At 39.3% G+C, this 14,521-nt stretch overlaps 1 protein-coding gene across 1 annotated transcript; it reads right to left on the bottom strand.

Annotated features, from left to right (window-relative positions):
• Nucleotides 1-492: 492 nt before the first annotated feature.
• Nucleotides 493-12,312, bottom strand: LOC132144179 (NLR family CARD domain-containing protein 3-like). The gene is made up of 5 exons (XM_059554941.1): nucleotides 10,494-12,312; nucleotides 10,227-10,400; nucleotides 9,261-9,434; nucleotides 1,601-1,647; nucleotides 493-1,268 (listed from the first exon to the last, which is right to left on the bottom strand). The coding sequence occupies exons 1-5, from the start codon at nucleotides 12,080-12,082 to the stop codon at nucleotides 745-747; spliced, it is 2,508 nt and encodes an 835-aa protein (XP_059410924.1). The 5' UTR covers nucleotides 12,083-12,312; the 3' UTR covers nucleotides 493-744.
• Between the last annotated feature and the right edge of the window lie 2,209 nt (nucleotides 12,313-14,521).

The following is a 14,521-nucleotide window of genomic DNA, read 5'->3' as shown; positions in this document are numbered from 1 at the left end:
AACCTGAGCCTGTGGATCCTCTGAAACAGCAATGACATCGAAAGTAGCTTTTATAAGATCACACCAAAAGAAGGACCCAGTGTTTCTACAGACATTACCTTTAACTCACTCAACTCTCAGCTGACAATAACACACCAGTAGCTGTGTGTTTATATCTCCTGGCTGGGAGAACATTTCTTATCATTGTGATTTGATATATTAGGATATTACTGTGTGTATATTCCTATTGACACTGTAAATCTTACAACTGCTATTATCAGATTGCCATGGGCATTGACTATGGTCTGCATTTGTTGTGGCATTGACAACCTTATTCAATATCACAAAAAGTATTTCAATCAAGAGCCAATATCTAGCCAAGACTTTTCACAATGGCAGGGTCAAACCGTTCTGTACTCCAACACATTACAAGCCTTTCAATGGGTTAAGTTTAGGACTCTGTGATGGCCAATTCACATGTTCCCTGAACCACTCTTTCACAATTTGAGCCTGATAAACACTTTTGTTGAATCCAATAGCATTATCAACTTGGAAAATGACCAGGGGTATGTTGTCTGACTTGGTTGTTTAAGAAATTAAAGCAACATGGCATCGTTTAACATATAATATCCCAGAAACACATTAATCACTATATTAATGATCAAATTATAGAATCTTAAGTGTTTGGTTATTTAAATCTTTACAGCAAGTGTTTTGGGGGCTTCCATATATGTCTCTGTGGTTTCTCACAGAAGCTTATTAAATCTAACACAGAGACATTGAATAACCATAATAAACTGCAATCCCAGCGTAGAGGGGTTCAGTGAATGTGGTGTTGAATGTGTGTAAGTGTGTGAGTCTGTGTGTGTCAGAGATGATGTAGAAGGACAGTGAGCCGGATGGCCAGTCCAGATAGACACCTATTCTATCACTGGGTGATGAAGGGAGAGGAATGTTTTTCCTCTCATTATTGTGCCAGGCAGAATAAATCTTATCACAACAATAAAGATTCCAGGACTTGTCGTTGAGCCCAAACCGACAATCGCTCCCTTCTTTTCTATTGATTCCTTTATATGCCACTGCTATATGACCCCATCCTCTTAATTTAACCTCCCAGTAATGGCGTTCAGTCAAACTCTGTTGACACAGAACCTGCTCAAAGCGCTCAAATCTCTCTGGATTGTCAGGATATGGCTGATGATCTTTCACACATTTTGTTTTTTTGTAGTCTTTAGACAGGATGAGTTGAGTGTGTGCTGTGTTTGGATCCAGTGTGAGATCACATGCATCTGAACACAAGAGAGATTAGAACATCTATGATATCATTAAATACACAGAGGTGTGTGTTTGTGTGTGTGTGTGTGTGTGTGTGTGTGTGTGTGCGTGCGCGCTTGCGTGTGTGCGTGTGCGTGCGTGTCTGTGTGTGTGTGTGTGTGTGTTTGTGTCTGTGTGTATGTGTGTGTGTGTGTGTGTGCGCGCGCGTGTGTGTGTGCGTGCGCGTGTGTGTGTGTGTGTGTGTGTGTGTGTGTGTGTGTGTGTGTGTGTGCGTGCGTGTGCGTGCGTGTGCGTGTGTGTGTGTGCGTGTGTGTGTGTGTGTGTGTTTGTGTGTGTGAGGACTTACACTTTTGCAGTCCTGGTTTGATCCTGGTATCTCCTCCATGATCCAGTCTAAGCAGAGACAAAAACAAGAAGAAATGTTTAATGGTATGATAACCAATGTCAAATGAAATAGTTAGTCACTGTTGTTAATAGCCACAGCAGTACTATGGATTGAGGAAAAATATTAAATGTATGCATTTGAGCATTATGGACCTTATGTATCTCTGTCTCTTTTTAGCACCACGCTAATTCAGAATCAGAATCAGAATCAGAATCAGAATGAATCAGAATCAGAATGAGCTTTATTGCCAGGTATGTTCACACATACGAGGAATTTGTTTTCGTGACAGAGCTCCGCAGTGCAACATAACAGCGACAGAACAAAAAACACAATAAGGAATAAAAAATACAAAAAAATACAAATAGGTGGGTAAGGATTGACAATATACAAATTGACAATGTATGGCAGGTATATTAAAAAGAGCATTTATGTATGTACATGTATATTATGTGGAAAAATTGTAACTGTACGCTAAGTATGTGTGTTTGGATAAATAAGTGTATGTGTATATAAATATAAATATAAGTAGTATAGTGTGTTCCATGTATGTACATGTATATTATGTGCAAAAGATTTACGTGTACGCTAAGTATGTGTGTTGGATAAAAAGTGTAGTGTATATAAATATAAATAGTGTAGTGTGTCCCACAGTTATTATCAGCTGTTCATAAGATGGATTGCCTGAGGGAAGAAACTGTTCCTGTGTCTGGTCGTTCTGGTGCTCAGTGCTCTGTAGCGTCGACCAGATGGCAACAGTTCAAAGAGGGAGTGTGCTGGATGTGAGGGGTCCAGAGTGATTTTAACTGCCCTTTTGCTCACTCTGGATAAGTACAGTTCTTGAATAGATGGGAGGGTTGTACCGATAATTCGCTCAGCAGTCCGGACTACCCTCTGTAGTCTTCTGAGGTCCGATTTAGAAGCTGAGCTGAACCAGACAGTTACTGAAGTGCAGAGGATGGATTCGATGATGGTGGAGTAGAACTGTTTCAGCAGATCCTGTGGCAGGTTAAACTTCCTCAGCTGGCGAAGGAAGTACAACCTCTGCTGGGCCTTTTTCACAATGGAGTCAATGTGAATGTCCCACTTCAGGTCCTGAGAGATAGTGGTGCCCAGGAACCTGAATGACTCCACTGCAGTCACAGTGCTGTTCATGATGGTGAGTGGGGGGAGTGCAGGGGGGTTTCTCCTGAAGTCCACGATCATCTCCACTGTTTTGAGCGTGTTAAGCTCCAGGTTGTTGAGACTGCACCAGACAGCCAGCTCTTTAACCTCCTGTCTGTAAGCAGACTCGTCACCGTCCTGAATGAGGCCGATGAGTGTGGTGTCATCTGCAAACTTCAGGAGCTTGACAGAGGGGTCCTTAGATGTGCAATCGTTAGTGTACAGGGAGAAGAGCAGTGGGGAGAGAACACAGCCCTGGGGAGCTCCGGTGCTGATTGTACGGGTGCTGGATGTGTATTTTCCCAGTCTCACTAGCTGCTGCCTGTCTGTCAGGAAGCTGTTGATCCACTGACAGACGGAGGTGGGCACGGAGAGCTGAGTTAGTTTGGGCAGGAGGAGGTTTGGGATGATCGTGTTGAAGGCAGAGCTGAAGTCCACAAACAGGATCCTCACATAGGTCCCCGGTCTGTCTAGGTGTTGCAGAACATAATGCAGTCCGATGTTTACTGCATCGTCCACAGACCTGTTTGCTCTGTAGGCAAACTGAAGAGGATCCAGCAAGGGTCCAGTGATGTCCTTCAGGTGGGCCAGCACCAGTTTTTCAAATGACTTCATGACTACAGACGTTAGAGCCACAGGCCTGTAGTCATTTAGTCCTGTAATTTTGGATTTCTTTGGGATGGGGATGATGGTGGAGCGTTTGAAGCATGAAGGGACTTCGCACAGCTCCAGCGATCTGTTGAAGATCTTTGTGAAGATGGGGGCCAGCTGGTCAGCACAGGATTTCAGACAGGCTGGTGTAACACAATCTGGGCCTGGTGCTTTTTTCCTTTTCTGCTTCCTGAAGACCTGGCGCACCGCATCCTCGCTGATCTGTATTGCAGGTGTGGGGGAGAGGGGGGATGCAGGAGGTGTGAATGGTGAGAGCGCTTGATTGGAGAGGTGTTCAGGGTGGGTTGCAGGAGTTGTGAGTGGTGTGAACAGTTGTTTGGAGAGGCATTCAGGGTTGGTTGCAGGAGTTGTGAATGGTGAGAGCGGTTGATTGGAGAGGTGATCAGGATGGGTTGCAGGAGCTGTTAATGGTGTGAACGGTTGTGTGGAGAGGCATTCAGGGTTGGTTGCAGGAGCTGTGAATGGTGTGAACGTTTGTTTGGAGAGGCATTCAGGGTTGGTTGCAGGAGTTGTTATTGGTGTGAACGGTTGTGTGGAGAGGTGTTCAGGGCAGGTGATGGGTGTTCTTTCAAACCTGCAGTAAAACTCGTTCAGATCGTCTGCCAGTCGTTGATTTTCCACAGTGCTGGGGGGTGGTGTCTTGTAATTGGTGATCTTCTTTAGGCTTTTCCACACTGATGCGGAGTCGTTCGAAGTGAACTGAGTCCTTATTTTTTCAGAATAATTCCTCTTTGCCACTTTGATCTCCTTTTCCAGTGTGTATTTAGCCTGTTTATACAAGACATTGTCCCCCTTCACGTAAGCATCTTCTTTGGCCTGACGGAGCTGTCTGAGTTTTGCAGTGAACCACGGTTTGTCATTGTTGTAATTTAGTTGAGTCTTGGTAGGAATACACATATCCTCACAGAAACTGATATATGATGTTACGGTCTCTGTGAGTTCGTCCAGATCGGTGGCAGCAGCTTCAAAAACACTCCAATCAGTGAGGTCAAAACAAGATTGTAAATCCTGCTCTGCTTCATTAGTCCATCTTTTTACAGTCCTTAATACAGGTTTAGCTGATTTTAGTTTCTGCCTGTAGGTCGGTATAAGATGAACCAGAAGGTGATCAGAACGTCCCAAAGCTGCTCGTGGAACAGAGTGAAATGCATCCTTTATTGTTGTGTAACAGTGATCCAATATATTACTGTCTCTTGTGGGACAAGTAACATGCTGTCTGTATTTTGGCAGTTCACGGGAGAGATTGGCTTTATTAAAGTCCCCAAGAATGATTAAAACAGAGTCTGGGTGTTGTTGTTCTGTCTCTGTGATCTGCTCAGCGAGTTTCTGTAAAGCTGAGCTCACGTGCGCTTGAGGAGGGATGTAAACACTAACCAGAATGAACGAATGAAACTCTTCCGCGGCGAATAGAACGGCTTGCAGTTAATGAAGAGCGTTTCGAGATTTGAGCAGCACGTCTTCTTTAACACAGTTACATCTGTACACCACCGTTCATTGATGTAAAAGCATGTCCCGCCGCCGCGCGATTTCCCCGTTGATTCTGCGTCGCGATCCGCTCTAAACAGCTGAAAGTCCGGCAGATGGAGCGCGCTGTCCGGTATGGCGTCATTCAGCCAAGTTTCCGTGAAACACAGAGCAGCAGAGTGGGAGAAATCTTTATTTGTCCGAGAGAGCAGAAGCAGTTCGTCCGTTTTGTTGGGTAGAGAGCGGAGATTTGCCAGATGGATGCTAGGCAACGGCGTTCGAAATCCGCGTTTTCTGAGTCTCACGAGCGCTCCCGCTCGCTTTCCCCGCCTGCGCGTCCTCTTGAAGCGTGTGATCAGGGCAGCCGCTCCGCCGACAAGAATGTCCAGCAAAACATCAGAATAGTCGAAAACCGGTGAAATATCGGGAGATGTGTGTTGCCGAATATCCAGCAATTCATCCCTGGTGAAACTGATTGCAGGAATATAACTAAAGACAGGACAAACTAACAAAAACACAAAAACAACTGCAGAGCACGTCAAGGAGGCAGCCATCCTGTATCGGCGCCACTCAGAGAACAACAAGAAACAGCTAAACAACAACACAAACTAAAAAACAAAAGAAGAGTTTTATGTTGGTCTTTTTAGACGTTTGTTGTTCACTTAATTGTCTTCTGTCTTCCATTTGCATTTCCACAGTGTGAAGGTAAAGTTTTACAAACTTATGAATGAACTGCACATTTTAAACCCTTCCCAGTCTACTGACATTTATTATGACATGCACTTTGAACATTACAGTACTGATGATAACTTTCATTAACTCTATATTAAGTAAATTCACTTCACCAGCTAATTACTCTTCAACAGTATTGCAATAGAGCTACCACAAAAACAGATGTTCAAAGACAGAAATCTAAATTTGGCTGTACGCTTCTTTAGACCACAACAAAGTGAACAACAAACGTCTAAAAAGACCAACATAAAACTCTTCTTTTGTTTTTTAGTTTGTGTTGTTGTTTAGCTGTTTCTTGTTGTTTGTTTTTGGTTTCTAAGTGTGTTCTTGTTGGTTTCCCTATTTACTCATTATGTTCATCTGTGTCTTGCTTAATTACTTTTTTATTATGTGCATACATAGACCTGTGTTTGTCCCATTTTGTCTGATCCCATCTATTTAATGTGTTAGTTCGAGTTAATGAAGTATTTCTCTATGATCTTGAGCTTTAGTTTTGTAAATAAAACACTGCCTGCATTTTGTAAGGGAAACAGGTCAATTTAGCTCAAAGGGAATCATTTAAGATTTTAAAGGGAACAGAATCACTGTTTTATTGCTGATCACCGAGACGGCCTGCGCTGGATATTAATATCCGAACTATAGTGAAAACACTATCAATTAGCACAGTAACAAGATCGGCAGTTTAAGACATTAACTTGTAAGCACAAAACACAAGATACTTCTCTTTTTGATATGAATAAGGCTTTATTTAGATAAATCTAAGATATATAAACTAATCTAACACATAAGCACACGCACTCACACATTCACACAAGTTACAGAAAGATAGAGCGTTAGGGAAGAATGAGTTTAAGAGAATGAAAATGTGAAGTCCCAAGTTTACAGCAATACGTGAAATTGCATAGACATGAACAGCCATCAATCACTTACTTAACCCTTGCATTGAGTTCCTCAATGAGGTTAAAATTATATTAGATACACCAGTACAAATGTCTGGAGGTACTATTTGCGTCTCCTGTGTAAAGTTGTTGTTGAAAGGGGATTTCCCGATGTCGCTGATTGGCTGGAAGTTCAGTAGTTGTTGAAGTGACGTCTTGGGAAGCCCGAGGTTGGGCGTTGGCTGACGATGCAAAGTTGTGAGGCTGGTTGAAGTTGAACGTGCACTCGAGGTCAGACTCGGAGACACGGAGTTACAAAACTTAACTCAGAACACGAAACTCTCAAACGGAAAAGAAAAGAAGTAAAGTTTGAAGAGACTAGGTGGTGTTTCTTCTCATCGTGGCTAAGTAGCAGCAGGCGTGCAGGCTGAAGCACGCTGGAACCGCGCTCAAAGAACGCTAAAAGTGATGACTAAAAGCATGGCTAGTAGCAAAGCTAAAAGCAGGCATGACTAATAGCAAAAGCTAAGAAGCAAAGCTAGAAGCTAAAAGCAAGATTTTATGGTGTCCTAAGTATTTAAACTGGCCTGTTGGCCACACCTCAAATGTTGTCTTGACCAATCAGATATTGTCTTGGCTTGGGGGTATCATAAATCATATGTTATCTTACCAAGCATGTGGTCCGAATTTTCCCGCTCTTGCAGGGTATAATTTTGGACATGATTCCTATAACAAGAATATGATACATTTGACAAATAACTGATGGTCATGACTGTTTCAAGCTAACAGATTCAAACACGTACACACTAAACATGAATATGTATCCTTAAGCTATCTAATAGTTATTAAAAGACATACACAATAAGTGATTATAACATGATAGTCAAATGTGTGGGTTACATATAAATGCATATGGAGTTAAGCGATGGGCTGATTCATTTATAAGTCATTTTGAGTTCATTTGGTCCATTTATATCTAGAAAAGACCATTTCTGTGTCATTCTCTGACATAAAGATTTCTGTGGAGACCAGAGGTTAAAAGGCCCCCCTTAGGAATTTCAGTCTGGTTCTGCTAGGTGGGGGGAAGTCAATCCAAGTATCTTGTGTATTACTCTCATGGGTTTACATGTGATGTCCGGCGTTGCATCTCAATTACTTGCCCCAAATTTGACAATCTCTTCTCCGAATTGAAATTGTCGATAATTGTTCTAATGGTGTTAATGTCGAGAGCTGTTCTGTGAAAGAGTTGGTTGGTTGGTTAACTTGTTTCTGACTTGTGGCACTAGGACTGATTTATGACCTCCTGTTGCCTTCCTGAGGAATTTGCCTGATCAACTGTTTAATTTGTCTGGTTCGGGTCAGATCCACTACAATTTAGATCCTCACTTTACCTTCTCCTTTACCACACTGTGACAGGAACTGAATGTTGTTCAATATATATTTTTTCATTATTATTTAGTTTGTATATATATTTTTTTTTTTTTCATTTTGCATTTATTGTGCTAAGTATAGAGAACTGACAGGTGATGAAGTGGGACAGAGAGGGCCAGGATTGGGAAAGGACACTCAGGCTAGTTAGACCTACCTGAAAAACATAAAACACTGTTTATTTAATTGTATCTGTGTTTCACACTTTGTTTTGGCCATGGAAGCATGGTAGCGTACCTTGTCCTGAACGCACTTCATTTCATGAAGCTTTTGCTTATTCTTCCCATTTATTTAGACAAGCAACTGACCAACAAAAAATTCATTAAAATTAAGATACAAACTATACCAAATGAAACTCGTTCCAAAGAAAAGAATTCTACAAACAAAACAAAAAATTATGCCTGACCCACTTCCCTTCTTCCGGCATACTGCCATTCGATTTACCACCCCTCATGACGTTTACAATTTTCTTAATTAGCAAATTGAACTAAACAAACCACAAAACAATAATATTTAAACATAAATAATATACAAGAAAATACACTTTCTTAAATGGCTACAACAATCTGTATCTTGATTGGAGTGCTGCCCACAAGGCTATTGTGGGCAGCACTGAAAAGAGTAGAGGTGTGACCTCGGCATCCTGGCTAAAATTCACCCATTGGCCTCGGACCATCATGGCTTTGAGTGCCTAGAAAAGCGCTATATAAATGTAATGAATTATTATTAATTATTATTATTATTATTGCCTACGATCAGTGTTATTTTTTTAATAATTATTCAGTGTTAAGTAAAAGTTAAGCGCAATAATATATAATAGTAATGTTACCCCAGGAAATCATTTTGACTTACAATAGAAGTAAATAATGCCTATATTTGAATGAAATGTTAAGCTTATTATTTTATAAAAGCACTTTAATTATTTGTTTTATTATAACCCATTTAATATCATTACATTGTTATAACGATAATTCCATAAACTTGGATGAGACAAAATATGACATACTTTTTATATCTCATGATTATACTCTTGTAACTGTGAACATTTTAACCACTGTAATTTTTAACACCTCACTGAATCATTTAAAAAGAGGTTGAAGTCAAAACAAATGGGGGAAAAATGTTGTGCTAATGCCACAAATTAATGGATTCTGCTGTGTTTAGTCAGAATAAAAATCATTTAAGTATTTTTGAAGAGAAAAAGCTTTCAAATAAATTTTATAAAAGATATTAGGTGATCCCCAACACATACAGACACATAAATTAATTATAACAGATGAACATACTTGAGTGTTTCCAGTTTATAATTTGGATCCTCCAGTTTGTGTTTGAGCAGCTGGACTCCTGATGGTCCTGGGTGATTGTAGCTCAGATCCAGCTCTCTCAGATGTGAGGGGTTTGAACTCAGAGCTAAAGACAAATAACCACAGCCTTCCTCTGTCACCATACAGCCAGATAACCTACAGACACACAAACAAATCATATATAAAGGAGGAGTTTAAATAAAAGATATGAAAATGCCAGAACACTACCTGCATTAATATGTTAAGCCATCTCTAATATACAAGGACTACTGTGACTATAGAGAAGGTCACAAATACTTAAGAATTAAAGTAATAACTAAAAATTAAAAATAATTTAGAAAATGCTTGGTAAGTAGTTTGATGTTACCTCTAGCCTACTTTTACTGAAGCAACATAGACTCATTTCTTCAGTCCACCTTTCACATAACACATTTCATAACATAGTATTCAATCTAATCAAATCAAAACAGATGTACATGATTATCTCTAAAATAATTTGAACAGCAGCTATGCTTACTGTGCTTTCCATTTCTAGCATGCTTGTTTCTCAACAAAAACTGGTAAAACCTCATTTTTTTTTAAATTCAATATCAGCCTACATAATGAGGCAATCACAGTTAACCATATCCCAATTTCAATTTTAATTTGATATTTTGCGCAGAGTTAGCATGTTTTTTGTACTTTCTTAGAGCTGTAATTTATTATTGTTATATGACTTTGTATTATAAATTTAGTTGACAGAGGAGGATGGGCCATTCCAGGCGGAGTTCTTTAGGGCCTTATCACACTCTATTACTGAAACATGCATTTTTTTTTAAGTTGCTTTAAAACTATTTGTATTGAAACAAGTGATATACAAATAAAAGTGACCTGATCTGAATTTAAAATGCATTAATATTTCTTTAATCTCTAATGAATTAGACATGGAACAATATTATAACTAATTACCTCAGTCTCTCCAATTGACAGTTTGGACTCTTCAGTCCATTGGAGAGCAGCTTCACTCCTGAATCCTGCAGGTCATTGTTACTCAGATCCAGCTCTCTCAGGACAGAGCTTGAGGATTGTAGAGTTGATGCCACAATTTCACAATCCTTACCAGTTAGATTACAGCCAGCAAGACTATTAGACGCAATATAGAACATAAGATGATATTATTTAAACCTTTTCAATACATTGTAATTTATATTATGAATGTTTGAAAATAACACTCACAGAGCTTTTCTACAGTTGATCACAGCTGGTATCAGTCTTCTTCTCCCCTCATCTGATGTGTTGTATTTCTTGAGGTCAAACTCATCCAGCGCTTCCTCTGACATCTGAAGCATGTAGGAGATTGTTGAGCAGTGAGCAGGAGAGAGTTTCTCTGAGTGTTTGTCTGATTTAACAAACTCCTGAATCTCTCTGGACAGAGTCTGATCTTTCACTTCCAGCAGACAGAGGAACAGATTGATGGATCTTTCAGTGGAAAGTCCATGTCCATCTTTGATCTTCTCTTTAATGTACTGTGTGGTTCTCATGATGCTCTCTGAGCTGTTCTCTGTGTGTGTCAGTAGATCCTGTAAGAGTCTCTGATTGGACTCCAGTGAGATGCCCAGCAGGAACCTCAGGAACAGATCCAGATGGCCATTTTTACTCTCAAGGGCTTTATCTACTGCTCTTTTAAGCAGATCATGCAGAGAATCTAAACATGCTTCTGTATTGCTGCTTATGTGAAAGTAAAACACATAGAAAGCAGCGAGAAACTCCTGAACGCTCAGATGAATGAAGCTGTAAACTTTCCTCTGATGAATCACAGATTCCTCCTTAAAGATCTCAGTACAAATCCCAAAATACACTGAAGCAACAGTGATGTCTATGCTGCTCTCAATCAGGTCCTCCTCATAGAACATCACATTGCCCTTCATCAGTTGTTTGAAAGCCACTTCAGCAAGTTTCACAATCACTTCTCTGTTGGACTGCAGGAGTTTCTCTGGATCTCTCTCTTCATACTTCTGGTTCCTCATGTTGATCTGAATCAGCAGGAAGTGGATGTACATTTCAGTCAGAGTTTGAGGGATTTCTGCTCTCAGATCTTCTTCCAGGAGCTTCTGAAGCACAGTGGATGAGATCCAGCAGAAGACGGGGATGTGGCACATGTTGTGGAGGCTTCTTGTTCTTCTGATGTGTGAGGTGATTCTGCTGGATTGATGCTCATCACTGATTCTCTTCCTGAAATATTCCTCCTTCTGAGGCTCAGTGAATCCCTGAATTTCTGTCAGACGGTGGATGTATTTGGAGGGGATCTGATTGGCTGCTGCTGGTCTGGAGGTGATCCAGATGAGAGCAGAGGGAAGCAGCTCTCCTTTCATGAGGTTTGACATCAACACAGCCACTGATGAAGTCTCAGTCACATCACAAACTTTCTGAGCATCTGAAAACATCATTGTGATTCTGCTTTCATCCAGACCATCAAAGATGAACACAACTTTACACTGCTCATAAATCTGTGGGTCCAGATCTTGAAGTTCAGGATGAAAGTCCAGCAGAAGTCTGTGAAGACTGTACTGATGATCTGGGATCAAGTTCAGCTCTCGAAATGGAAGCACAAACATGAAATCTACATCCTGATTGGCTTTTCCCTCGGCCCAGTCCAGAATGAACTTCTGCACAGAGACGGTTTTTCCGATCCCAGCGATGCCTTTAGTAAGAACAGTCTTGATCTGCTCTTTCTCCTCACATCCTGCTTCAGTGGAGGCTTTAAAGATGTCATTGCAATAGATTGGAGTGTCTTGTGAGTGTTGTGTTCTGGCTGTTTTGTCCATCTGTAAAACCTCATGTTCTTCATTCACTCCTTCTCTCTCTGCTTCTATTATTTAGAGCTGTGTGTAGATCCTGTTCAGGAAGGTTACATTATCTTGGAGTTTGATTCCCTCAAATAATTTCTCATACTTGTTCTTCATGTTCATTTTGTGTTGGTTTTTGACTCTCTTCAAAACATCATTCATTGTTTTAGGAGAGTCCTTCATGTGGTCTGCACTTTGATCATCTGTTCCCACACTGCGGACAAAAGAAGAAAAATAAGTGAATACATGGACCAATGTCCACCTCTTTTTAGCTTATTCACTTGTTAAATGAAGACATTATGAATTCAACCAAAATTGGACAGGAGCATATAGGAAAATGGATGGAGATAAAAAGCTGTTAATCATTTTATCTTACATAATGGAAAGGTGTCATGCTCTTTTGCTGGTCTATTTATACTATGATAGCATGTCATTTTTAAGTTACATAAACATTTATTTGCATAAATGTCTGTCTAGACAACAAAGCATGTCTCTGTTGAACTTCACAGATGCATGTGCATCAAACATCGCCATCTCTTATAATGATTCAATTCTCACAATTATTTTTTCTCTCTTATTAATTTTCACAATGCATAATGCTTTATATTGGTGTTATACTTAGGGCCATGACAGTGACGACCAATTATGAAAACGATGATCTTGTTGGTTGAATTTTTATTTTTTCTGATTGGTTATAGCAGCACTTTGGCCGGCACCCTGAACTCTGATGTTTTAGCTTGCCACAGCATGCAGTCCAAAGTATAGACGTGAAAAGAGAGAGAAGCGTGGCTTTGAAGTCACATAGTGATGTCTGGGTTAGCTACATACTAGGGGTATAAATCGGATGGTCACGATACAATATGGTTACGATTCGATTCGATACAGAAGTATATTGATTGATATATATATATATATATATATATATATATATATATATATATATATATAAATCGATATTTTGATTTTATACATATTTTAAACAACCATCTACATTTTTATTAACGCACAAATGCAACCAAAATATATAACATGAACATTTATCTGAAATTTTCACATTGTGTATCTCAATTGGGATATTCACAACAAAAAAAAAAAAATAGGCCTACAAATTTTTTTTTCTTAATAAAGAAAAAAAAAACACTTGGAAAAAACAATTCTGGCTGCTACTATGGGCTCAGTGCTAAAAATTCTTTTCTACAGGTAACCAAATTATAAGCAATAGCAAAAAATAAATACAATACATCATAGACACAAGTTCAATAAACTTTAAAACAGATAAATATACTGCTTTTCAGCTCAGTCTAAAATAAAGTTTAAGGTACTGTACAGTAATGTAGTAATCCAATGTAAAATAACTGCATAGTCTTCACTGTATAAATTAAATATGGATTAAACATTTTTGATGTTAAATAGGTTATTTAGTCAGGAGCAGTGAGCACTTGTATTTTTGTTTGACAGCATTAGATATATTATTAGTTTGCTTTCACTTTAAGAACCAAGCATAGATTTAATACACACATTCCTTTCTTTCTGAACTGTTTATGTAAGACATATGACTAACCGACTGTGTTTACTAGGATATTCGCCAAAATGTATGTAAAACGCCATTTTGATGTCATTTTGACTGTATTTATTCATCCATGCACAAAAAAAAGTGGAAGAGAGCTCAATTTAGTATTCGCGCGGTGCGGCTGTCTGTGTGCCTTTGAGCAGTCCTTATACCGAGTCCTGATCCGTGAGATTGAGCGAGAATGCACCCCTTGGCGGTAATGCATAGATGGAAATTATGTAAAAATGTGGAAAGTGCCAAATAAGGTGCAGATTTATATTACAGATATCATTATTTTACATATGGCATCGATGCATTATATCATCACACATTGTATCGATCCGTATAGATGAATCATTACATCCCTACTACATACATAACTGATTAATATAATATAGGATGGATCATAGAATAGGCTTCAGTTTATTGGCATAAAGTCACTCTTTAGCTTCATCTCAGGCAGCTATTCCTCTTGCTTTTTTATTTATGTATAACATTGCTGCATCATAATCATCATCTTTTTAGCAATAGTACATTTTGCATATCCAGCATGTTTATACTCACATAGGATCAGTGGTTACAGTCTCATCACTGAAATTATGATCCACAACTAAAGACTCAGCACAGCTGGATTCTGGAGCATGTTCTGAATGTAAACTTAGAAACACATAAAAACACACACTCTTCACCTCAATAGTCCTCCACAAACAAACATAAACCATTTCATTGGCCTCAATTGTGTGACTGTGTCACTGATTCAGCCTAACATGTTTTACCTAGCAATTTACAATCCATTTAGTATGATGTTCTATATTGTCCTCTAAGCTGTAAATTAACTTTGTCATTACTTTCTTGGCTCTTAACAAGTA

The sequence above is a fragment of the Carassius carassius genome, chromosome 7, assembly GCF_963082965.1.
Source record: "Carassius carassius chromosome 7, fCarCar2.1, whole genome shotgun sequence".
Taxonomy (NCBI): Eukaryota; Metazoa; Chordata; class Actinopteri; order Cypriniformes; family Cyprinidae; genus Carassius; species Carassius carassius.
The sequence above is the reverse complement of the archived record's forward strand: the minus strand, read 5'-3'. Positions and strand labels throughout refer to the sequence as shown.

What these genes read in the sequence shown, in the direction of transcription:
- LOC132144179 (XM_059554941.1), bottom strand. Translation starts at nt 12,082, where the DNA reads ATGGACAAAACAGCCAGAACACAACACTCACAAGACACTCCAATCTAT. An exon ending in ATCAACTGTAGAAAAGCTCT is followed by an intron (nt 10,401 to 10,493) that starts GTGAGTGTTATT and finishes TGCGTCTAATAG; the next exon opens with TCTTGCTGGCTGTAATCTAA. An exon ending in TGTCAATTGGAGAGACTGAG is followed by an intron (nt 9,435 to 10,226) that starts GTAATTAGTTAT and finishes GTGTGTCTGTAG; the next exon opens with GTTATCTGGCTGTATGGTGA.